The sequence below is a fragment of the Pelophylax lessonae genome, assembly GCF_965119305.1.
Source record: "Pelophylax lessonae genome assembly, chromosome: 1".
NCBI classification, from domain to species: Eukaryota; Metazoa; Chordata; class Amphibia; order Anura; family Ranidae; genus Pelophylax; species Pelophylax lessonae.
The window spans coordinates 53,384,678-53,409,310 of NC_138768.1; the positions used below are offsets into that span (position 1 = coordinate 53,384,678).

Genomic DNA, 24,633 nt, shown 5'->3' on the forward strand with positions numbered 1-24,633 from the left:
CGGAGCTGCTCTTTTGCATTCACTAGGCTCAATCTGGAGGATTTACTACCCACAGTACAGTGTTGTGGCTGCTGGTATGTAGCTGCAGGTTGCCATATAAACTGGAGATACGAGGTTGGTCACCTGACAAATACATTTGCTCACGTGACCTCTGTGGCTGCAGAAGATTAGTGCAAAGTGCTAGAGCAGAGCCGGGAACTGCAGGGGCCCTCCATGCACCTGGAGCCCCTGGGCAATGCCCATGGTGGTCTGTGGATTAAGGCAGCCCTGGGTTGGAGCCCCTACATGTGTATTGGCTGTCCCCCCCTGATGGTGGCCCCGACTCCATAAAAACCTAATGCTATGAGCAGTGGTAATTTTCAAAAATGTAGAATTCAGCTGAACCTCATGCATACAGTATATACTGGAGAACGTGGTCTTTGTCATAGAAGGAAGTAATGCCTAGGCCTTGGAAACCTAGGGGACCTGTGTTCCCAACTGGCCTGTGTTTACAACAGCAGCCCATCCTCTCTTAGCAGGGAGCGATCACGGGTGCCTGGCGGCAATTGGTGCCACCGGTCCCGTGGATCGGTATCCCGCTGCCTAGTGGGGGTGGGAGCATGCCGCCGGTGGCACGTGCTCACCCCCAGGAGCGCTCCCGTGAATCGCCGTACAGGTATGGGGATTTGCGCAGCTGAGCCAGCCTGCCACAGTATATATGCGCAGGCGGTCAGCAAGTGGTTAAGAGCATTCAAGTTGCCAGCCTTCCTGTTTCAAGAATGTTACCTATGGGAGCCCCATAAATGATCAGGTTGCTCTGAAACCGCACCAATCACTTATCGGAAAGCCTTCCTCTGGGGCTCTTAAAGCCAATTTCAGGGGGGAGGGGAAAATGGGTACCTGTTTTTGACAGGCACCCTTCCCTACTTCCAGGAGACATCACCGCGGTGCTGCGTTTCGATGGTTCGGCCCCCCTCCTCCACCCCCTCCGCTGGGCCAATTAGAAAGTGCAGTGCTCTTTACGCATGTGCAGTAGGGAACTGGCTGTGAAGCCAAAAGGCTTCACTGTCCATTTCCCTTACCCTGAAGGGCGGCGGCAGCACCCGAGAGCCGATCCGAAAATCGGCTTCAGGTGCCAACATCACAGGAACCCTGTGCAGGTAAGTGTCCTAATTTTAAAAGTCAGCAGCTACAGAATTTGTAGCTGCTGACTTTTCATTTTTTTGTGGGGGGCGGAACTCAGCTTTAACAAGCAGAACTAAACCCATCAATTTAACAGTTTCAAAAAACAGTTACATCCCCGGTATGTGCCGGAAATGTAACTGTCACATTGGTTGTGCTCTCAACCAAACTGTCAAAACCATCCAATGGCTGGTGTAATAACTGATCACATGTGCAGCATCATGGCAGTTAAAGATCAAACAGAGGCCAAGATGGCAACTTCCTTGGCTGAAAACAATTGGAGGATTTAGTTCCACTTTAACTACTTCTCTACCATGTCATATATAAAAACGTACCATGGTAGATGAGTGGTCAATCACCACTGTTTTCTTTCCTATTTTTTACTATATAAAAAAAAAAAATCTAAGCCAGTCCGACAGCAAATTGTTAAAAAAGTATGTAATCCTATTAAAGTAGTAAATAAACCCTCCAATTCTCCAACATAAAAATATTCATGTCCATCTGGAAAACATAGAACAGAATTTGTGTTAAAAATGTATCCTCACTCACTTTTCAAATGCCTTTAACCTACAGCACATACATGACCAGCATTACATTTCAGCTGGTCTCTTCGACCCAAACTGCCAGCCAATCCTTGTGAGGAAAGTATGAAAACATCCAACAACATTTTTTTTTCTTTATTTTTTTTTGATAGGTTTCTTTTTCTCAACCAATCATTTCTTACAATTTATTTTTCTTAGAACATGGAATATTTTTACGTAAGAAGTCCTGTATTAATGGCCAGCTGATTTCTTGAGCCTGGCAGTGCGGGACAAGCTCCCCTCCCCACTTTACCAGAAATGGTGATGAAGTTGATCTTGATGCCGGACAGAAAGGAGAACATGGAGGTTCTAGGAGGTGTCCGGCTCCGGGATAACTCTCTATGTACACATCCATCTTGCCGCACTTTTTTGCTCTGGCTAGCGACGTCCTTGCAAAATGTAAGCTTTCATTGCTCTGATCATTTTCTCCCACCAGGAAGAGGATGGGACCTTTGGCCTTTTCCACTGGAAGTACATAGGCCTGGTTTTCTGGTTTTGTTGGGTCTCCGTATATGTGAGTCGTGTCAAAAACGTCAGCATGTGTAAAAAGAATCTTCTCTCTTTGGTAGGGAATTCCAGGCAGGATAAGATCCCCATAACTGATGGTGCTGCCGTAAATAGCCACGGGTCCATTGATGCAGACCGCAGCGGCAATCTGCGGAAAATAAGATGCCATGGCGAGAGCTATCTCAGCTCCTTTGCTCACACCTAAGACTCCAACTCCACTTCTGCACACCTGAATGACATTTAGTAACAAAAGGTTATTGTCTGTTAAAGCTGAGCTCATATACATATACATATATATATATATATATATACAGTGGGTACGGAAAGTATTCAGACCCCCTTAAATTTTTCACTCTTTGTTATATTGCAGCCATTTGCTAAAATCATTTAAGTTCATTCTTCTTCCTCATGAATGTACACATAGCACCCCATACTGACAGAAAAACACAGAATTGTTGACATTGTTGCAGATTTATTAAAAAAGAAAAACTGAAATATCACATGGTCCTAAGTATTCAGACCCTTTGCTGTGACACTCATATATTTAACTCAGGTGCTTTCCATTTCTTCTGATCATCCTTGAGATGGTTCTACACCTTCATTTGAGTCCAGCTGTGTTTGATTATACTGATTGGACTTGATTAGGAAAGCCACACACCTGTCTATATAAGACCTTCCAGGTCACAATGCATGTCAGAGCAAATGAGAATCATGAGGTCAAAGGAACTGCCTGAAGAGCTCAGAGACAGAATTGTTGGCAAGGCACAGATCTGGCCAAGGTTACAAAAAGATTTCTGCTGCACTTAAGGTTCCTAAGAGCACAGTGGCCTCCATAATCCTCAAATGGAAGACGTTTGGGACGACCAGAACCCTTCCTAGAGCTGGCCGTCCGGCCAAACTGAGCTATCGGGGGAGAAGAGCCTTGGTGAGAGAGGTAAAGAAGAACCCAAAGATCACTGTGGCTGAGCTCCAGAGATGCAGTCAGGAGATGGGAGAAAGTTGTAGAAAGTCAACCATCACTGCAGCCCTCCACCAGTCGGGGCTTTATGGCAGAGTGGCCCGACGGAAGCCTCTCCTCAGTGTAAGACACATGAAAGCCCGCATGGAGTTTGCTAAAAAACACCTGAAGGACTCCAAGATGATGAGAAATAAGATTCTCTGGTCTGATGAGACCAAATAGAACTTTTTGGCCTTAATTCTAAGCGGTATGTGTGGAGAAAACCAGGCACTGCTCATCACTTGTCCAATACAGTCCCAACAGTGAAGCATGGTGGTGGCAGCATCAGGCTGTGGGGGTGTTTTTCAGCTGCAGGGACAGGACGACTGGTTGCAATCGAGGGAAAGATGAATGCGGCCAAGTACAGGGATATCCTGGACAAAAACCTTCTCCAGAGTGCTCTGGACCTCAGACTGGGCCGAAGGTTTACCTTCCAACAAGACAATGACCCTAAGCACACAGCTAAAATAACGAAGGAGTGGCTTCACAACAACTCCGTGACTGTTCTTGAATGGCCCAGCCAGAGCCCTGACTTAAACCCAATTGAGCATCTCTGGAGACCCCTAAAAATGGCTGTCCACCAACGTTTACCATCCAACCTGACAGAACTGGAGAGGATCTGCAAGGAGGAATGGCAGAGGATCCCCAAATCCAGGTGTGAAAGACTTGTTGCATCTTTCCCAAAAAGACTCCTGGCTGTATTAGATCAAAAGGGGGCTTCTACTAAATACTGAGCAAAGGGTCTGAATACTTAGGACCATGTGATATTTCAGTTTTTCTTTTTTAATAAATCTGCAACAATGTCAACAATTCTGTGTTTTTCTGTCAGTATGGGGTGCTATGTGTACATTCATGAGGAAGAAGAATGAACTTAAATGATTTTAGCAAATGGCTGCAATATAACAAAGAGTAAAAAATGTAAGGGGGTCTGAATACTTTCCGTACCCACTGTATATATATATATATATATATATATTTATATACACACACACATATACACACACACAATATTATCAAAAGTATTGGGACGCCTGCCTTTGCACACACATGAATTTTAATGACATCCTAATCGTAGCCTGAAGGGTTCAATATTAAGTTGGCCCACCCTTTGCAGCTATAACAGCTTCAAATTTTCTGGGAAGGCTGCCCACAAGGTTTAGGAGTGAGTCTATGGGAATGTAACCATTCTTCCAGAAGCGCATTTGTGAGGTCAGAAACTGATGTTAGATGGGAAGGCCAGGCTCCAATTCATCCCAAAGGTGTTCTGTCGGGTTGAGGTCAGGACTCTGTGCAGGCCAGTCAAGTTCCTCCCCCCCAAACTCGGCATGAAATTGTCCAAAATGTCTTGGCATGCTGACGCCTTAAGAGTTCCCTTCACTGGAACTAAGGGGCCAACCCCTGAAAAACAACCCCACACCATAATCCCCCATCCACCAAATGATTTGGGTCAGTACACAAAGCAAGGTTCATAAAGACATGGATGAGCGAGTTTGTGCAGGGCAGTTAAGTTCCTCCACCCCAGAGTCCTGACCTCAACCCGGAAGAACACTGTTTGGATGAATTAGAGCGCAGATTGCGAGCCAGGTCTTCTCGTCCAACATCAGTGCCTGACTTCACAAATTCGCTTCTGGAAGAATGGCCAAACATTCCCATAGACACTCCTAAACCTTGGGGACAGCCTTTCCAGAAGAGTTGAAGCTGTTATAGTTGCAAAGGGTGAGCCAACTCAATATTGAACCCTACGGACTAAGACTGGGATGGCATTAAAGTTCATGTGTGTGTAAAGGTAATTTAGTGTATATACACACACACACACACACACACACACACACACACACACACACACACACACAGCAGAGCCTGATTGCCTATTATTGCTGCCTCTCCCTTGTTCAGTCTGAGCGCCGCTTTACAGGGAATCACAGGAAACTGACATGCATGTCATTTTAACCACTTGCCTACTGGTCCAATTCTGACATTTCTTGCTTACATGTAACAATCAACAATTTTTTTTGCTAGAAAATTACTTAGAACATCCAAATATTATATATTTTCTAACAGCAAAAGCCCTGGAGAATAAAGTGGCGGCTGTTGCAATTTTTATGTCATACTATGTTTGCGCAGCAGTTTATCAAATGCAAATTTTAAGAAATCATACACTTTAATACATTTTAGTGCACATAAATACAATATAATGCCCAATTTTGTTTTTTTTTTGTTTTTGGTTTGGTTTTTATCTTATTCAAGGGGAGTCCAATTGATGACATCCTTTGAGATATGAAATTCTATATGGGTATTTTCAACCTAGGATCACTTTACTACTGTGCCTTGTAAAGGAGATACATATAGTTCATGGTGGTTCCATGGTACAGGATGCTTCTTTAATATACATATTGATGGCTTAAAGGCCCGGCCGGAGAGATAATTTATACAAATACTCCGCTGAGGGTTTACTCACTTAATTCATAAAGACTTTTTTCATTAGATATGTTTTGCTGGGAGGGTACTTGTTTTGCATGTTGATTTTATTCACTTTGACCTAAGCTATCTTGTAATGTGTGTTTTCCTTCTTTTTGTTATATAAATAAATATGATTTTGTGGATTAAATATATGTGCATTATGACATTCCCATCTGACAGGTGCATTATGGTAGATTTTATTTGAAGATGGAGTCTTGAGTCCAAGCCAGGTTTTTTACTTTTATCACTTTTTTGTTTCTGGACACCAGCACTCCCAAGTTAGTCTGTGGTTCCAGCTTCCTGGCACCTGTACCCTTCTATTGCCCTAGCAGTCCCTGTCTCAGCCTCCAGGGTTACTTGGACAGGAATTATGCAAGTGGCCACAATAATCACCTCAAGCTCCACCTAAGCCCCTTAGTCTAAAGTAGTGCCACATCAACCTCCCATTGCTAGACAGCGCCTGCAAGAAATTCTGTAAGTAACAGAGTTGAAAATAAGACTGCTTGATATACGAAGAGCGTAAAGAACATAATTAGCCCCCAAGATTTCTGTCGGGATCAATTAATAATTTTTTTGCACTTTAACAGAAATAATGTAGCACTCTCGTAGGTAGGTACTAGGATTAGCTAGATTTAGTGCTGACTCACTGTGCTCAGTGTAGCTGGGTGTTTTGATAGGTAAATTTCGCTTGCCTCGCTTTAACCGGAGTGGTGTGGCATGGTGCTGGGGGGGGGGGGGGGGGTGAATCAGTTAGGCATCCCTGAGGGACTGGCAGCCTGAGGACTCTTAACTACCAAACTTGGACCTCCAGCCTTTAATGATCTTTGCCAAACATGGACTTGTGGATTATTTACTAATCATGGACTCTGCCTCTATTTGACATGAAGGACTCTCTGCTGTTATTCAGGTATAATTACCCTTTGGGCACTAAAGTACCTTGTACAGGAATTCATGTGAGAAGCTGCCTAATATGAACTGTTCCTGTATGTTGTCTTTCTTCAGTAAAGTTATTAACTGTTTAATGCCTGGTCTGAAGTCTCTTCTTAACCACTTAAGCCCCGGAAGATTTTACCCCCTTCCTGACCAGGGGGTTTTTTGTGATTTTTTTACTGTGTGACTTTGACGGACAATTGCGCGGTCGTGCGATGCTGTACCTAAACGAATTTCACGTCCTTTTTTTCCCACAAACAGAGCTTTCTTTTGGTGGTATTTGATCACCTGTGCGATTTTTTGATCATGCGCTATAAACAAAAAAAGAGCGTAATTTTTGCAAAAATAACAATATTTTTCACTTTTTGAAATTCCCCCCCCAAAAAATGTAAAAATCAAAATTTTTTAACATTTTCGGCCAAATTGTTTTACGCTACATATGTTTGGTAAAAAAAAAAATCGCAAAAAGCGTATTTTGATTGGTTTGCGCAAAAGTTATCGCGTTTACTAACAAAGGGAAAGATTTTTGTCATTTTTGGTGTTTTTTTTTTAACGAGTAATGGCGGCGATCTGCGATTTTTTTTGCGGTACTGCGACATTGCGGCGGACAGATCGGACCCTTGACTGACATTTTTGACACTTTTGGGGGTACCAGTGACATTACTGCAGTAATCAGTGCTATATATATGCACTGTTACTGCAAAAATGACACTGGCAGGGAAGGGGTTAACTGTATTGGACAGGGAGGGGTTAAGTGTGTCCTAGGGGCATGATTCTAACTGTAGGGGGACAGGTCTCCTAGTGTAAAAACAAAGATCAACGGTTCTACATAGTAGAACTGTCTGATCTTCATTTTTACACAGGGGAGAATGACAGGCGGCTTGTTTACATAAGCCGCTCTGTCTTTCTCCCGCTGTACCGGCGATCGTAGTGTGAGTGTATTGGCTCTAAAAGGAGTGACAGGCGAGCGACGTAGACCTACGTCACTCTGCCTGGCCGGGGCTGACTGCCGCAGTAAATATACTGTGAGCAGTCGGCAACCGGTTAAGTGGTGCATGGCATATCCAAAGAACAGGGCTTGTAACATAGGGACTGTAGTGTGGAGTAGATACAGTGCACTTCAGTCCAGCATGTAGTTTGCTGTCTAGTGTAGGCTATAATGTCACTGCAAGGGACAACCGTACATGTATCATAGCTGACGCAGCCAACCAGCCAGGAAATGGATGACTTACTGCAGGGTAATGTTTACTCTGGTAGTGAAGGGGTATTGTGCTTGTCCCCTTCACTAGCAGTTGGTTCCCCAAATTTTGGGACGAGAACTGCGGCACAGAGTACTTAGGGGCCTAGCCTGGGACTCAATGGAGAGATGTAGACGGACCCCAGAAATAGAGAGAGCGCAAGTATGTAGTTATGGAGTGTAGTACATTTCCTGTATCCATTGATAACTGCGCGCATGTCACCGGGAGGGAGGTCACAGGTATTGCCAGGTTGGTGGATGCCGGTCGGGCTCTGCGGTAGCGGTTCCTAAATGCTGCGCACCTAGGAGATAGTGTTACTGCTTGCAGTGCTTAGTGTAACAATCAGTTAGCCATAGGTTAATAGAGTTAACTGTGTTCATTGTGTCTCACTTCTAAGTCTGGAGTTAAGCCTTAATGCGGATTTTAGCATGAAGCAAAACTCCTGCCTAGAACCTAGTCAATTAGTAAGTGTAGTTCTACCCCAGATGGGCGGCTAAGCTCTACCCACATGCCTAATGCATCACCTACCTTATCCCAACTATTATAGTAATAACTCTTACCCATCTCATGGGTGACTATACAAAAATAAAGGCAGCTAAGTTCCACTTCCTTAATCACCTTCTTTAGACCATACTGATGGTCATTCCCCTGTTCCACCATCCTGCAAGCATGCTCACAACGTGACTGCACTGTAAAAGTGCACTGCACTTGTTTCAAAGAGTGTGGAAGGGAAAGTTCATGGTGCCACAATTGATGATAGAGTGTGTTCATATGCAGAGAACTGCTATCACTGGTGAGCAGATAGGAAGTGACATGTATTCCCTACTGCAAAGAACAAAGTTTCCCTCTAACCAGGACTTTTAAGGGCAATAGATACACCAAAGTATAAATTCAAATGAGTATTAGGAAAGTACAAAGAGAGAAAAAGGAAAAAATTCACAAAAAAATTACAAAGTTTATTACATGAAACATAAAAAAGATCCATACATCCAGAGAGAAACTCCGGAGTGATTTAAAACAATGTCATTCGGTTGAACAATAACATACACAACACTTGACAGTGGAGAAGAGCAATAATCTGAAACATAGGTAGCTGAGACCCAACGCGTTTCGAAAATAATGAGGTCAAATTCTTCCTGAGGGGTCTATATGAGCATAGCTATGTATAGATATCAAAAAGATATAATGGTAAAACAGTGTCATTGAATTAGACCAATAACAGTTATGTAACATTACAGTTCAGCACAGTAAATTTAAAAAGGTAAGCATTTACTTTCCTACACACCTCCAATCACAGATGCTCAGATGTTTGAAATGAAAAACCTCATATTTAAAAGAACCGAGACAGGATATTTCATGCTAGGCTGGAATTGGTCAGTGCCAGAGCAGGTTTTCGTATATGGAGATATACATTGTTTTAAATCACCCTGGAGTTTCTCTCTGGATGCAATATCCTTTGATGATGTCTAAGTGGACGCGTCAGGAGATTGCAGTAGATTCTCATCTTTATTTTATTGCCTGTTACCATGCGAACATTGTAAGTGCAACACTTTATTTTCATTAAAAGTTTGTTGTAGCAATATAACGCTATGTGCACTTTTCTTCTTGGCTTCCATGTCATCTGGTTATGAGTAGGGTTGAGCGAACACGGACTGTATTATTCGTGTTCGTACCGAATAATTGGATTTTTGTTACCCGAACACGGACCCGAAAACTTTACTGTATATTCGGGTAAAAATCCGTGTTCGGTCGTTTTATTTCCGGGTTTTGCATGCATTGGCGCGCTTTTCATGGCGGGCTTTCAACAGCCAATCAACAAGCGTTTAACTGGTGTGCCTAAGTCATCCCAGGCATGCCTACAAATGTATTAGTAGCTGTGATTGGCCATCTGAAGCATGTGACCAAGTCTTTATAAGTTAGAGGCAGCGCCGCTGGGGCGTCATTCTGCTGTTTAGTTCAGGAACAGAGCACACATCAATGTGCTGGCTGCTGATTAGGGACAGACAGGAAAAAAAAAACATTTGTGTCCGGATAGAATTGAGGGACAGGTCGGAGTGTGTTAGGCAGGGCGAGTTGTAGGCATTTTAGGGCGAGGCTGCTGCTGATTTTTAGGGTCAGACAGTGTGTTCTACAAACTACAATCGATATTGCTGTGTGGGGTGGGGTTTGCAGTCACCCGATCTACGATCTTATCAATCCTTTTAGGGAGAGAGTCTGCTGATTTTTAGGGTCAGACAGTGTGTTCTACAAACTACAATCGATATTGCTGTGTGGGGTGGGGTTTGCAGTCACCCGATCTACGATCTTATCAATCCTTTTAGGGAGAGAGTCTGTTGATTTTTAGGGTCAGACAGTGTTCTACAAACTACAATCGATATTGCTGTGTGGGGGGGGGGGGGGGTTTGCAGTCACCCGATCTACGATCTTATCAATCCTTTTAGGGAGAGGCTGGAGATAGGCAGGTGTCAGTGGTCCACATCCATTTTGCTGTGTGTGGGGTGCAGTGAACACAATCTTTTTGGGGTGCAGTGAACAATCTTTTTGGGGTGCAGTGAACACAATCTTTTTTGCCCACTGAGGAGGAGGGAGAAAAGTATTTTTCTATCAGTCACTGTGTGCAGCGTTTTTCCTTCAGCTGTGCTGTGCTGACTCTGATCATACACTGCTGTGTTCAGTGTTCAGTTCATATGTGCTATTATTGAGTGGTTTCAAAAATCATACACTTTTTTCTATTCCACTATTCAATATACAGCCTTGGGTTAAAAAAAAATTAAATTGTGGCCTGCAGCAGAGCTGAATGATATTTGGGGTTTTTGGGGTTCATCTCATACTTCTGAAAATTTAAGGGTGCTGCCTGTTCCAAACTCCTCCTACTCCTAATCCAGCCTTTTAGGGGTACAAACAATAGTAATTGGGGCCTAGTGTGCTTCTGTACGTGAGATACATACACTTTTTTTTTATCATATTTTCTATTCCGCTATTCAAAAAAAACCTTTGGGGATCAGTTAAATTGCGGGATAGTCTGTGTTGGTACGTGTGAGATCCACCTTTCCAAGTTTTTGGGGTTCATCTCATACTTCTGAAGATTTGAGGGTGCTGCCTGTTCCAAACTCCTCCTACTCCTCATCCTGCCTTTAGGGGTACAAACAATAGTAATTGGGGCCTAGTGTGCTTCTGTACGTGTGAGATACATACACTTTTTTTTATCATATTTTCTATTCCGCTATTCAATAAAAAACTTTGGGGATCAGTTAAATTGCGGGATAGTCTGTGTTGGTACGTGTGAGATCCACCTTTCCAAGTTTTTGGGGTTCATCTCATACTTCTGAAGATTTGAGGGTGCTGCCTGTTCCATACTCCTCCTACTCCTCATCCTGCCTTTAGGGGTACAAACAATAGTAATTGGGGCCTAGTGTGCTTCTGTACGTGTGAGATACATACACTTTTTTTTATCATATTTTCTATTCCGCTATTCAATAAAAAACTTTGGGGATCAGTTAAATTGCGGGATAGTCTGTGTTGGTACGTGTGAGATCCACCTTTCCAAGTTTTTGGGGTTCATCTCATACTTCTGAAGATTTGAGGGTGCTGCCTGTTCCATACTCCTCCTACTCCTCATCCAGCCTTTTAGGGGTACAAACAATAGTAATTGGGGCCTAGTGTGGTTTTGTACGTGTGAGATACATACACTTTTTTTGATCATATTTCCTATTCCGCTATTCAATAAAAACCTTTGGGGATCAGTTAAATTGCGGGATAGTCTGTGTTGGTACGTGTGAGATCCACCTTTCCAAGTTTTTGGGGTTCATCTCATACTTCTGAAGATTTGAGGGTGCTGCCTGTTCCATACTCCTCCTACTCCTCATCCAGCCTTTTAGGGGTACAAACAATAGTAATTGTGGCCTAGTGTGGTTTTGTACGTGTGAGATATACACTTTTTTTGATTATATTTTCTATTCCGCTATTTAATCAAAACCTTTGGGTATAAACAATTAAATTGCGTGATAGTCTGTGTCGGTACGTGTGAGATACACCTTTCCAATTTTTTGGGCGCATCTCATACTGCCGAGGATTTGAGGGTGCTTCAGTCTGCCTCCTGCCTGTTCCGAACTCCTCCTACTCCTCATCCTGCCTTTAGGGTAGAAAAAATTGTAATCGGGGCCTAGTTTGTGTTTGTACGTGTGAGATACACCGTTTTGTAAAATTTGTCCTATTCCGCTATTCAATATACACCCTGTTTGAGTGTAAAAAATTAAATTGCGGGATAGTCTGTATCGGTACATGTGAGATACACCTTTTTAAATTTGTTTGGCGCATCTCCTTCTAGCGCCGAGGATTGCAGGGCGCTTCAGTTTGCCTCCTGTTCCCAACTCCTCCTACTCCTCCTCTTCCTCATCCTGCCTTTAGGGCACAAAAAATTGTAATCGGGGCCTAGTCTGTGTTTGTACGTGTGAGATACACCGTATTATAAAATTTTTCCTATTCCGCTATTCAATATACACCCTTTTGGAGTGTAAAAAATTAAATTACGGCATAGTCTGTATCGGTACGTGTGAGATACACCTTTTAAATTTGTTTGGCGCATCTCCTTCCTCCGCCAAGGATTGCAGGGCGCTTCAGTTTGCCTCCTGTTCCCAACTCCTCCTACTCCTCTTCCTCATCCTGCCTTTAGGGTACAAAAAATTGTAATCGGGGCCTAGTCTGTCTTTGTACGTGTGAGATACACCGTATTATAAAATTTTTCCTATTCCGCTATTCAATATACACCCTTTTGGAGTGTAAAAAATTAAATTACGGCATAGTCTGTATCGGTACGTGTGAGATACACCTTTTAAATTTGTTTGGTGCATCTCCTTCCCCCGCCAAGGATTGCAGGGCGCTTCAGTTTGCCTCCTGTTCCCAACTCCTCCTACTCCTCTTCCTCATCCTCCCTTTAGGGTACAAAAAATTTTAATCGGGGCCTAGTCTGTGTTTGTACGTGTGAGATACACCGTTTTATATCCTTTTTTCTATTCCGCTATTCAATATACACCCTTTTGGGGTGAAAAAAATTAAATTTGCTTCATACTTTGCATATTTGACTGTGAGATACATCCGTGCGATACTGTTGTTTTGTTCCGCTATTCAATAAACACCTTTCTAGGGCAAGATCTTAAATTACAGAAATATGAGGAGACCGTCAAATAGGGGCCTTGGCCTCGGTCGTGGTGCTGCTGGTAGAGCTCCTGTTGCAAGGAGAGGACGTGGTCGATCTGTGCCAGCTACACGCACAAGTGAAACACCTTCCTCAAGAGTTAGTAGGCGACAGAACCTGCATCAGTATTTGGTAGGGCATCATACGCCTCTAGAAGTGATGAGGCCAGAACACAGAGAGGCGATAGTAGATTAGTTTGCTGCTGACAGTGCCTCCAGTTCCTTCACATTGTCTCCCACCCAGTCTACTGCAGAAAGGTCAGAGTTGGCACCTGCAGCCGATGTCCAACCGTCTTTCACCTCACCCCCTTGCAAATCAGGCAAGCAGTCTGAGCCCCAAGCCATACAGCAGTCTCTTGTTCTTTTTGAGGACTCTGTCAGCAGGGTTTCCCAGGGCCATCCACCTAGCCCTGCCCCAGAAGTGGAAGAGATTGAGTGCAGCGATGCCCAACCACTTATTTCTCAAGATGAGTACATGCAAGGACCATCGCAGCACGTCTCCGATGATGACGAAACGCAGGTGCCAACTGCTGCGGCGTTCAGCATTGTGGAGACCGACAAGGAGGGCAGGGGTGAAGACTGGGTGGAAGATGATGTGGAGGACAATGAGGTCCTCGACCCCACATGGAATGAACGTTATGCAGGTGACCTGAGTAGTTTGGAGGAAGAGGCGGTGGTCGCACAGAGCCACCAGCACAGCAGAAGAGGGAGCAGGGTGCAGAAGCGGAGCGGCCGTGCCCTAGACACTACGCCTGCTACTGCCCAACGCAGCAAGGGAACGAGCGCACCAAAGTCAGCTCAAAGGAGTTCTCTAGCGTGGAAGTTCTTTAGAAAATGTGCTGATGACAGGACACGAGTGGTTTGCACCCTGTGCAATCAGAGCCTGAAGCGAGGCATAAACCTTCTCAACCTGAGCACAACCTGCATGATCAGGCATCTAAGTGCAAAGCACGAGCTGCAGTGGAGTAGACACCTTCAAAACCAAGAAAAGTCTCTGGCTCATCCTGCTTCCTCTTCTGCTGCAGTCTCGGCCGCTCCAGCCACATCTGTAGTGATACCGGCACCTGCCACCCCGCAAACAGAGGATCTGTCAGCAACACCACCACCTGGGTCACCAACCATCTCCACAATGTCCTTCCACCACCGAGGATTGCAGGGCGCTTCAGTTTGCCTCCTGTTCCTAACTCCTCCTACTCCGCTTCCTCATCCTCTACCGCCTCCTCAACCGGACAGCGTAACACCTTCACCACCAACTTCAGCACGGCCAGGGGTAAACGACAGCAGGCAGTTTTAAAACTTGCCTGTTTGGGGGACAAACCACACACCGCGCAGGAGTTGTGGAGGAGCATTGAACAGCAGACAAATTAGTGTTTTCTGCCAGCGAGCCTCAAGCCCAGCCTGGTGGTGTGCGATAACGGGCGAAATCTCATAGCAGCTCTGGGCCTAGCCGGTTTGACGCACATCCCTTGCCTGGCGCATGTGCTGAATTTGGTGGTGCAGAGGTTCCTTAAAAACTACCCCGATATATCAGAGCTGCTGCAGAAAGTGCGGGCCGCCTGTGCGCACTTTCGGCGTTCTCACCCTGCTGCTGCTCGCCTGTCAGCGCTGCAGCGTAACTTCGGCCTTCCCGCTCACCGCCTCATATGTGACGTGCCCACAAGGTGGAACTCCACATTGCACATGCTGCAAAGACTGTGCGAGCAGCAGCAGGCCATAGTGGAGTTTCAGCTGCAGCATGCACGCGTGAGTCTCTCTGCGGAACAGCACCACTTCACCACCAATAACTGGGCCTCCATGCGAGACCTGTGTGCCTTGTTGCGCTGTTTTGAGTACTCCACCAACATGGCCAGTGGCGATGATGCCGTTCTCAGCTTAACTATCCCACTTCTATGCCTCCTTGAAAAAACAATTCGGGCAATGATGGAAGAGGATGTGGCACAGGATGAGGAGGAGGAGGAGGATGAAGAGGTAACATTTCCAAGGCTTTCAGGGCAGTCATTCGCAAGTGGCTCCGAGGGTGGGTTCCTGCACACACAAACGCCAGGGACACAATTGTCCAGCAGGGGCACAGTTCTGGAGGATGAGGAGGATGAGGAGGAGGAGCTGGAGGAGGAGATGGAACCATGTTCACAGCAGGGTGGCACCCAGGCCAGCTCATGGCCATCACTGGTGCGTGGCTGGGGGGATACAGAGGACACGGACGATACACCTCCCACAGAGGACAGCCTTTCGTTGCCTCTGGGCAGCCTGGCACACATGAGCGATTACATGCTGCAGTGTCTCCACAACGACCGACTGGGTGTCCACGCTGCTGGATCCCCGTTACAAGGACAACATACTGTCCTTAATTCACTCACTGGAGCGCGATCGCAAGATGCGCGAGTACAAGCGCACGCTGGTAGACGCGATGCTGCTGGCATTCCCACCTGACAGCGAGGCCACAGTGGAAGCACAAGCAGTGCTGTATCTTGGCCTAGGCCAACAAGGCCCAGGCCTAGGGCGGCACTTTGCAGGGGGGCAGCAGAAAAGCTGCACCTGCACAAAAAAAAAAATAGCCTCCTCCTAGCTCCCGCACGAAAAAGGGTCCCCGCCAGCTTGCGCCCCACTTTTAGTATAGTGCCAGTCTTATGAGGCGAATTGGGCCAGAGGGCAGGGTCCAGAAGGGCAAATAAGTCTGGCACCCACATAAAGCACTCACACTTCTACCTACCAGTATGATAGTACCGGCGGGTAAGGAAATTTGGTCCAAATATCTTAGGATGCACTAATGTCCACTGATAGGCTGCACTGGTGGCCACTGATGAGGCTACACTGATATGCTGCACTGATGGGCAGTAATGAGGCGGCACTGATAAGGCTGCACTGATGGGCAGTAATGAGGCGGCACTGATAAGGCTGCACTGATGGGCAGTAATGAGGCTGAACTTATGGGAACTGATGAGGCTACGCTGATGGGCACTGATACGCTGTGGTTGTGGTCTGTGGTTTATAGATGACAGAACGCTTCAGAAACAGGAAGGGGTGTGGCCTTTACAGGAAGGGGTGGGTCATATTTAAATTAGGGGGTGCACAAGTTTAGTCAGGCCTAGGGCAGCACAAAACCTAAATACACCACTGAGCACAAGGCAGAGGAGAAGGAGGAGGAAGAGGTCGCCAATGCAACCAGGGCACCGCCAGCACCTCAGAAGGCAGGGTTAGCATGGCCGAAAATGTGGAAAAGCTTTGTCAGCACGCCACAACAAACAGCAGCACCAGCAGCTCATATGGAGCGTCTTAGCAGGAGGCAGCATTTCACCAACATGGTGGAGCAGTATGTGTGCACACGCCTAGACGTACTGAATGAGGGGTCTGCCCCCTTCAACTTCTGGGTCTCCAAGTTGGGCACGTGGCCTGAGCTTGCCCTTTACGCCTTGGAGGTGCTGGCGTGCCCTGCAGCCAGTGTATTATCTGAACGGGTATTTAGCACGGCTGGGGGCGTTATCACAGACAAGCGCAGCCGCCTGTCCAGAGACAATGTGGACAAGCTCACGTTCATTAAATTAACCAGGCATGGATCCCACGGGACTTTTCCGTGCCTTGTGCAGAATAGCGATGGATACCGACCTTACCCAGCCATTATTCTATTTTTGCTCTCACTCTTTTGGGGTGTACCCTCATTTAAAATTTCTGAAAAGAAGCAGCGTTGGCTACCTCGTCCTCCTCAGGGCCAGATTAACGTAGGAGCTATTGGAGCTGCAGCTCCAGGCCCCTACCTTTTATATAGGCCCCGGGTTGGCCATATTCACTGTTACCGCTCTTCTGTCACTTGTAAGCACAGAAGTCTGGCTTCTATGCTCGCTCCCCCAGGCAGCTCCCTCAGAACCTCCCCACACAGCACGAAGGCCGGACAAGGAGGGACAGTTGCCGATGCATGGATGTGTTTATGGGCTTCAGAGACAGCATCCCATGTTGAATTAGGCATGCATGGCTGCACCCTTCCTCCTCTGGGTGCATGCCAATGCACGGCCCTTAAGGCCCTCCAAAATCCTCAGCACCAAGCCCATGATGCTCTTAATCCGGCCCTGGTCCTCCTCCACCAATAGCCAGTTTGATTACTGGTTCTCTGGGCCTACAGAAGATTCCCGTGTCTCAACCACTGGTTGATTGACTGGAGAAAGGACACAAGTGTAACTACTCCAGTTAGCCAGGGTTCAGAATGGCAGCATTAGAGAAGAGAGATCCTAAAGCAGGAATATGCATGAGATGTGTATTCTCTTCCTACTGACAGTACATTTGTGGCTAGAGGGAGAAGGTAACTCCTGCATGCAGCTGGAAAGCTGGATTATAAGAAAAACTAGGCTCCTGCTAGATTGCCTATGTACTATTATAATTGCCTGTTTGTTGCCTGTGTATTTGTAATCATTACCCGTTTGTTGCGCGTGTATTGTAACCACTAGCCACTTGTTACCTATGGATTGCCAATGGTATTATCATGAGTTTCGAATTTCCTAACCTATAATGTTTATTCACGAACATGAAGCATTTTTATCTACCTGCAATGTTTTACTTACTTTCGGGTGACTGCTTAGAAACTGAGCAGCTTCTTCAAAATATTTTAGATCCAGATAGTCGAGGGTCTTTGGCAAATCTTCATAAGCAAAATAAGCCAAAGCAAGAGTGGCAAAGCCACGACTAGCCAGGAGGCTGCTTCGAAATTCTATGAGGCCACCAGCACCGCCAAACAGATCAATGACTCCTTGGAATGGGCCTTCACCTGGATGGGGAGCAGAAAGGTTAGTTCTACAGGCTTTCAATTATATATACAACTTATAGGGTAAGCAGTATACATTATAGGGAGTTACAGTTATGGCAAAGGTTAAGCTGAACCTAACAGTTCTATACAGTACATAGTTGCGTTACATATATAGTAGCTGTTTTACCTTCTTTTATTTCTCACCATGCAATTCTGAGATTTACACAGCCCATCAAGAAAGCAAAGCCAGGCTTGCAATCTGACTTTTCTCTACTAAGGTTTAGCAATACAGCAAAGTCACCCCCTATCCCCATCCCCATCCCCATCCCCATCCTGTTATTTACATTCTGGTGAGGATTGCAAACAGACAGGTACGTTTTTATCTATCTATATATACACACACGGACATGAAAGGCGAAGGTGATTGATGGATGGATTGATGTGTCACCTCGCATGCTTTCATATGTTGGAAACTAAGGTGGAATCTGGTCCAGGTTTTCCAGGCCACCTTGGCAGTGTGGTCTCCGAGCCGGATTTTTCTTTCCATCTGTGACCAGCAGCAGGTGGTATAAATAAGGAAGGACTGGAACAAGCGGTTGCTCTTACCCTGGGACTTGGGAAGCCAAACCTTATGCCCCGTATACACGTTCAGATAATCGGACGACTTATCATTCGCATTTTGTTGCATGATACTAACATTGAATTCAACAATGCGTACAAACCGTATGATTTTTGTCGTACGATTCTGGAAAAGCTTCCTGGTTGCTTAGCTACGTATCAGATGGTGAAAAACAAAAACAATGGCAGCCAGACTTTTTCCGTGCTATTTTAGTGTTTCTGAGCATGCGTGGTCTTTGTCGATCGATTTTTAGCGAACGCATAGTGTACTGATGAAACGATTGTCGTTCACGAGGCTGTCGTACAACAGAAGTTTTCCTGTTTGTCCCTTCGCATTTTGTTGAATGAACTGTCGGCTGTCGGAAGCTGTGTACTAACGATTAGGGATGATCGAACTTTTGAAAAGTTCGGTTCGACCAGAACACCCGAACTTCACGAAAGTTCGGTTCGGATTTCAGAACCCCATTGAAATCAATGGGACCCGAACTTCTGTAATCAAAAAACACAATTTTTAAGCCCTAAAACCCAATAAATGCCCCTAAAAAGTGCCTAGGGTTCTGGGTCATGCCCCAGGGACTATTAATCACACAAAAAAAAGTTCTTAAAAATTGTCGTTTTTGATAGATAGCCAATTATTGAAAAAAAAAAAAAAAAAAAAAAAAAAGAGATTTCTTTGGATTTAGTGTATGGGGGGTCTAAAAGTTGTACCTGTGAAGTTTCAGCTCTGTAGCATGTCCAGAACCAGAATTACAGCATACCAAACCTTCAAAAATGACTTTTTTGCTTAACCGCACCTTTCTTTTGCTCCTAATCAACGGCTCAGCCAATGTGTATGATGGGGACATAATGCAGTGCACTGGGAACAAGATTAGAGGTTTTTTTGGAAAAAGGTGCTGTCTCTTTAAATGTGCATATAATTAACGGGTGTATTTCCACAATGGGGCTTTTATTACCAAATGTTTCAAGAAGTCCAAAGATGTATGTAATTGCACTTTATTTCATGTAAAATGGTGTTTGGTGCACTTTAACTTGAAATCTCACAAGAAACAGAAATATATGCACGGATACATTGAGGGTTAGGGGTAGGGGCCACAATGTAGTGCAGAGTGAACAAGATTAGAGATGTTTTGGATGAATACTGTTGTCTCTTGACTTTGAATAGAAGTAAAGGATGCTTAAAAATTGGGCATTTGGTGGTGCGGACGATGCCTTGACACCATATCCCTATGAAAGTGCTGGTAATGAAAGCAATAATTGCCTTTGTAAGGAAAAAAATTACAATGATATGCATCTGTGTGACAGGTGCGCAAAAATTGTTGTTTGGGTGTTGGCGGAGCCATACCACTGTAAGCCCAAAGAGCTGGTGTTGAAGAAGGCGTAAAAATTATGAAGGTGTGCACCTGTGGAACAGGTGCGCAAACATGGTAGTTTTGGTGTTGGCGGAGCCTCCCCACCATAACCCCAAAGAGCTGGCTTTGAAGGAGGCCCAAAAATTGTAAAGGTGTGCACCTGTGGAACAGGTTCGCAAACATGGTAGTTTTTGTTTAGCATAGCCTCCCCACCTTAACCCCAAAGAGCTGGTGTTGAAGGAGGCCCAAAAATTGTAAAGGTGTGCACCTGTGGAACAGGTTCGCAAACATGGTAGTTTTTGTTTAGCATAGCCTCCCCACCTTAACCCCAAAGAGCTGGTGTTGAAGGAGGCCCAAAAATTGTAAAGGTGTGCACCTGTGGAACAGGTTCGCAAACATGGTAGTTTTTGTTTAGCATAGCCTCCCCACCTTAACCCCAAAGAGCTGGTGTTGAAGGAGGCCCAAAAATTGTAAAGGTGTGCACCTGTGGAACAGGTTCGCAAACATGGTAGTTTTTGTTTAGCATAGCCTCCCCACCTTAACCCCAAAGAGCTGGTGTTGAAGGAGGCCCAAAAATTGTAAAGGTGTGCACCTGTGGAACAGGTTCGCAAACATGGTAGTTTTTGTTTAGCATAGCCTCCCCACCTTAACCCCAAAGAGCTGGTGTTGAAGGAGGCCCAAAAATTGTAAAGGTGTGCACCTGTGGAACAGGTGCGCAAACATTGTCGTTTTTGTTTTAGCATAGCCTCCCCACCTTAACCCCAAAGAGCTGGTGTTGAAGGAGGCCCAAAAATTGTAAAGGTGTGCACCTGTGGAACAGGTTCGCAAACATGGTAGTTTTTGTTTTAGCATAGCCTCCCCACCTTAACCCCAAAGAGCTGGTGTTGAAGGAGGCCCAAAAATTGTAAAGGTGTGCACCTGTGGAACAGGTTCGCAAACATGGTAGTTTTTGTTTAGCATAGCCTCCCCACCTTAACCCCAAAGAGCTGGTGTTGAAGGAGGCCCAAAAATTGTAAAGGTGTGCACCTGTGGAACAGGTGCGCAAACATTGTCGTTTTTGTTTAGCATAGCCTCCCCACCTTAACCCCAAAGAGCTGGTGTTGAAGGAGGCCCAAAAATTGTAAAGGTGTGCACCTGTGGAACAGGTGCGCAAACATTGTCGTTTTTGTTTTAGCATAGCCTCCCCACCTTAACCCCAAAGAGCTGGCGTTGAAGGAGGCCCAAAAATTGTAAAGGTGTGCACCTGTGGAACAGGTGCGCAAACATTGTCGTTTTTGTTTTAGCATAGCCTCCCCACCTTAACCCCAAAGAGCTGGTGTTGAAGGAGGCCCAAAAATTGTAAAGGTGTGCACCTGTGGAACAGGTGCGCAAACATTGTCGTTTTTGTTTTAGCATAGCCTCCCCACCTTAACCCCAAAGAGCTGGTGTTGAAGGAGGCCCAAAAATTGTAAAGGTGTGCACCTGTGGAACAGGTGCGCAAACATTGTCGTTTTTGTTTTAGCATAGCCTCCCCACCTTAACCCCAAAGAGCTGGTGTTGAAGGAGGCCCAAAAATTGTAAAGGTGTGCACCTGTGGAACAGGTGCGCAAACATTGTCGTTTTTGTCATAACCAAAATGAGGTTCTGTGAACGTAAAGAGAATGAGAGGAGGGTTTGAGGGTGGCACCATGGTCCAGGCTTAAACTGAGGCTCAACTGCCACATCACAACGATAGCCTAGTCTACAAGGTCTGCATCAGGTGCATCAAAGCTTGATATCCACGACTGATTCATCTTAATGAATGTCAAACGGTCGACTGAGTCGGTGGAGAGTCTAGTTCGATGGTCTGTGACGAATCCTCCTGCTGCGCTGAATGCCCGTTCCGATAGGACACTGGAAGCAGGGCAGGCCAACAACTCCATGGCATACTGGGCCAGTTCTGGCCAGTGGTCTAATCTTAAGACCCAGTATGCCAGTGGATCGGATTCGTCACATGAAAAGCCCTCTGTGTCACTTTGTGCCCTCACGTAATCGTCCACCATGTGATGCAGACGCTGTCGATGCGATGTGGCAGCTGAGAGGCCTGGGCGGTGAGGACTAAAAAAAGACCGAAAGGCATCCGTCAACCGCACGCCTTCTCCAACGCTCCTCTCGTGACCACCAGTAGAATCCATGGTAGGTTGTCCCCGCCCCTGCACCCTACGGGAGTCGGGGAACATGTTCACCAGATTCCTCTTGAGACTGTCCTCAAGGGATTTGATCCTGTGGACTCTATGGGTGGATGGGAAAAGCTCCGAGACTTTACACTTGTACCGGGGGTCAAGTAGGGTGGCCAACCAATAGTGGTTAGTCTCTTTAATGGCCTTGATTCTGGGGTCCTTTCGCAGGCTCTGGAGCATGATGTTTCCCATGCGTCGCAAATTAGCGAAGGCCTGAGAAGCTGACTCCTCGGGGTCACTCATAACGACATTATCTTCAACGGGCTCCTCCTCCTCCCAGCCACGTACTACTCCAAAGTGTCCCGAGGGAGTCAAACTAGGCCTTGCAGATTGCCGCATGTCTTCCTCCTCCTCCTCCTCAAACCCTGCAAAAGTTCCCGCAGAATCGTCCTCCTCCTCCTCTTCCACCCCTGGATCCTGCTCGGGCCTCTGGGAGCTAGGCATAATGGGGTCAGGATTCTCAGGATAAAGGGGGCCTTGAGAGGCAAGGAAGTCCTCCTCTTCCTCCTGCTGCTCTGCCTCCAGTGCCCTGTCCATAATGCCACGCAGAGTGTGCTCCAACAAAAACAGTACCGGTAGGGTGTCACTGATGCATGCGCTGTCCCGGCTGACCATCCTTGTGGCCTCCTCAAATGGCGAGAGGACAGCGCATGCATCCTTAATCAAAAGCCACTGCCGTGGTGAAAAGAAGCCCAGGCGCGCAGAGCCAGTGCTGGTGCCGTACTCGCATAGGTATTCATTGAGGGCCCTCTGCTGCGTGTACAGGCGCTGCAGCATAGCCAAGGTGGAGTTCCAGCGGGTGGGCATGTCACAGATGAGGCGGTGTACCGGCAGGTGAAACTCGCGCTGCACTTCGGCCAAACGTGCAGTGGCACTGTACGACCGCCTGAAGTGACTGCACACCCTTCTTGCCATCCTTAGCACATCCTGCATTCCCGGGTACGAGTTCAAAAACCGCTGTACCACGAGATTCAGGACATGCGCCAGGCATGGCACATGGGTTAACTTTCCCTGACGAAGGGCGGCCAGGAGGTTTGACCCATTATCAGTAACCACCATCCCTGGCTGCAGCTGGCGTGGTGTCAACCACCTCTGGGCCTGTGCCTGCAGAGCCCCAAGAATCTGAGGGGCAGTGTGCTGCCTGTCCCCTAGACACACAAGCTGCAGCACTGCGTGACACCTTTTGGCCTGAGACATAGAATAGCCCTTTGAACGTTTACGTGGTATCTCATCATATTCAAAGGACCATTCTGCAGAGGAGGGCATGGAGGAGGTAGAGGAGGATGAGCAGGAGGGGGTAGAAGTGATCGATCTACCCGGATCAGCGACACCACCAGCTGTTTGCAGACGTGGGGGCAACACTGGCTGCAGCACCGAGCCCTGGCTACAATCCCTTCCACTGGCAAGCAGTGTCACCCAGTGAGCAGTGACAGAAATGTACCGTCCCTGCCCATGTTTGCTTGACCAAGTGTCAGCCGTCAAGTGTATCTTACGGCTGACTGACTTGGCCAGGGATGACACTACATTGCCTTCCACATGTTGGTATAGGGATGGCAGGGCCTTACGGGAAAAGTAATGCCGACTTGGCACCTGCCACTGTGGAACTGCACATTTTGCGAAGTCACGGAAGGGAGCAGACTCTACCAGGTTAAATGGTAATAGTTGCAGAGCCAGTAGTTTAGCCAAACTACTGTTTAGACGCTGGGCATGTGGGTGGCGGGGAGTATACATTTTTTTTCGTTCCAGCATGTGTGGAATCGAAATTTGGCGTCTAGATGATACAGCTGGTGGTGTGCTGGAGGTAGATGCGACACTGCCTGCTATATCATCATCCCTGCCAGTGGAGGCTGCCAACAGGTGACGAGTGACTATAGCAGGGCCAGGAACAGACTGATGTGCAGGTGGAGCAGGTGGAGCAGATGGAGCATGAGGAGGAGCGCGAGGAGAACTAGGAGGCCGACTGACCAATCTTTGGCCCTTTTGTGGGTTCTTTAAATGCTCCTGCCAACGGGCCGAGTGGTGGGTTGTCAAATGCCTGTTTAGGCAGCTTGTACCCAGGTGGTTGACATTTTTGCCACGTTTTATACCCTTCTTACAAATCTTGCAGATCGCAACTGTTTTATCTGCATGGGATGTCTCAAAAAAGGCCCAGCAAGATGAGGTGTGTATAGTGGCCCGGGAGACAACAGGTGCGGCCTTAGATGGAGTAGGCCGTCTGCTCTCCCCTCTTGCTTGCTCTGCCTCCTCCTCAACCTCAGACCCAACATCTGACTCCATCAAAGACTGAGCATCAGGCCTGGCCTGGGAGACAACAGGTGCGGCCTTAGATGGAGCGGGCCGTCTGCTCTCCCCTCTTGTTTGCTCTGCCTCCTCCTCAACCTCAGACCCAACATCTGATTCTATCAAAGACTGAGCATCAGGCCTGGCCTGGGAGACAACAGGTGCGGCCTTAGATGGAGCGGGCTGTCTGCTCTCCCCTCTTGTTTGCTCTGCCTCCTCCTCAAACTCAGACCCAACATCAGACTCCATAAAGGACTGAGCATCAGGCTGGAGTAGATGGCCGACACTGTGGTCAAACAGCTCAGCTGACTCCTCTGCCATGTCTGAAATTGGGTCTAAGGGAGGACATGAGGTGGACATGGACTCATCTGTATTTGTTCTGACAACTG

At 46.6% G+C, this 24,633-nt stretch overlaps 1 protein-coding gene across 1 annotated transcript in view; it reads right to left on the bottom strand.

The window, feature by feature from the left end:
- Positions 1-1,861: 1,861 nt before the first annotated feature.
- Positions 1,862-24,633, bottom strand: part of LOC309551900 (acyl-coenzyme A amino acid N-acyltransferase 2-like) — a 44,697-nt gene continuing 21,925 nt past the window's right edge. The window contains exons 2-3 of the mRNA XM_082252614.1: positions 17,618-17,820; positions 1,862-2,478 (exon numbers count right to left, since the gene is read on the bottom strand). Of these exons, the coding sequence (XP_082108740.1) occupies positions 1,882-2,478; positions 17,618-17,820 (800 nt within the window). The 3' untranslated portion in view covers positions 1,862-1,881. The remainder of the gene's footprint in view (positions 2,479-17,617; positions 17,821-24,633) is intronic.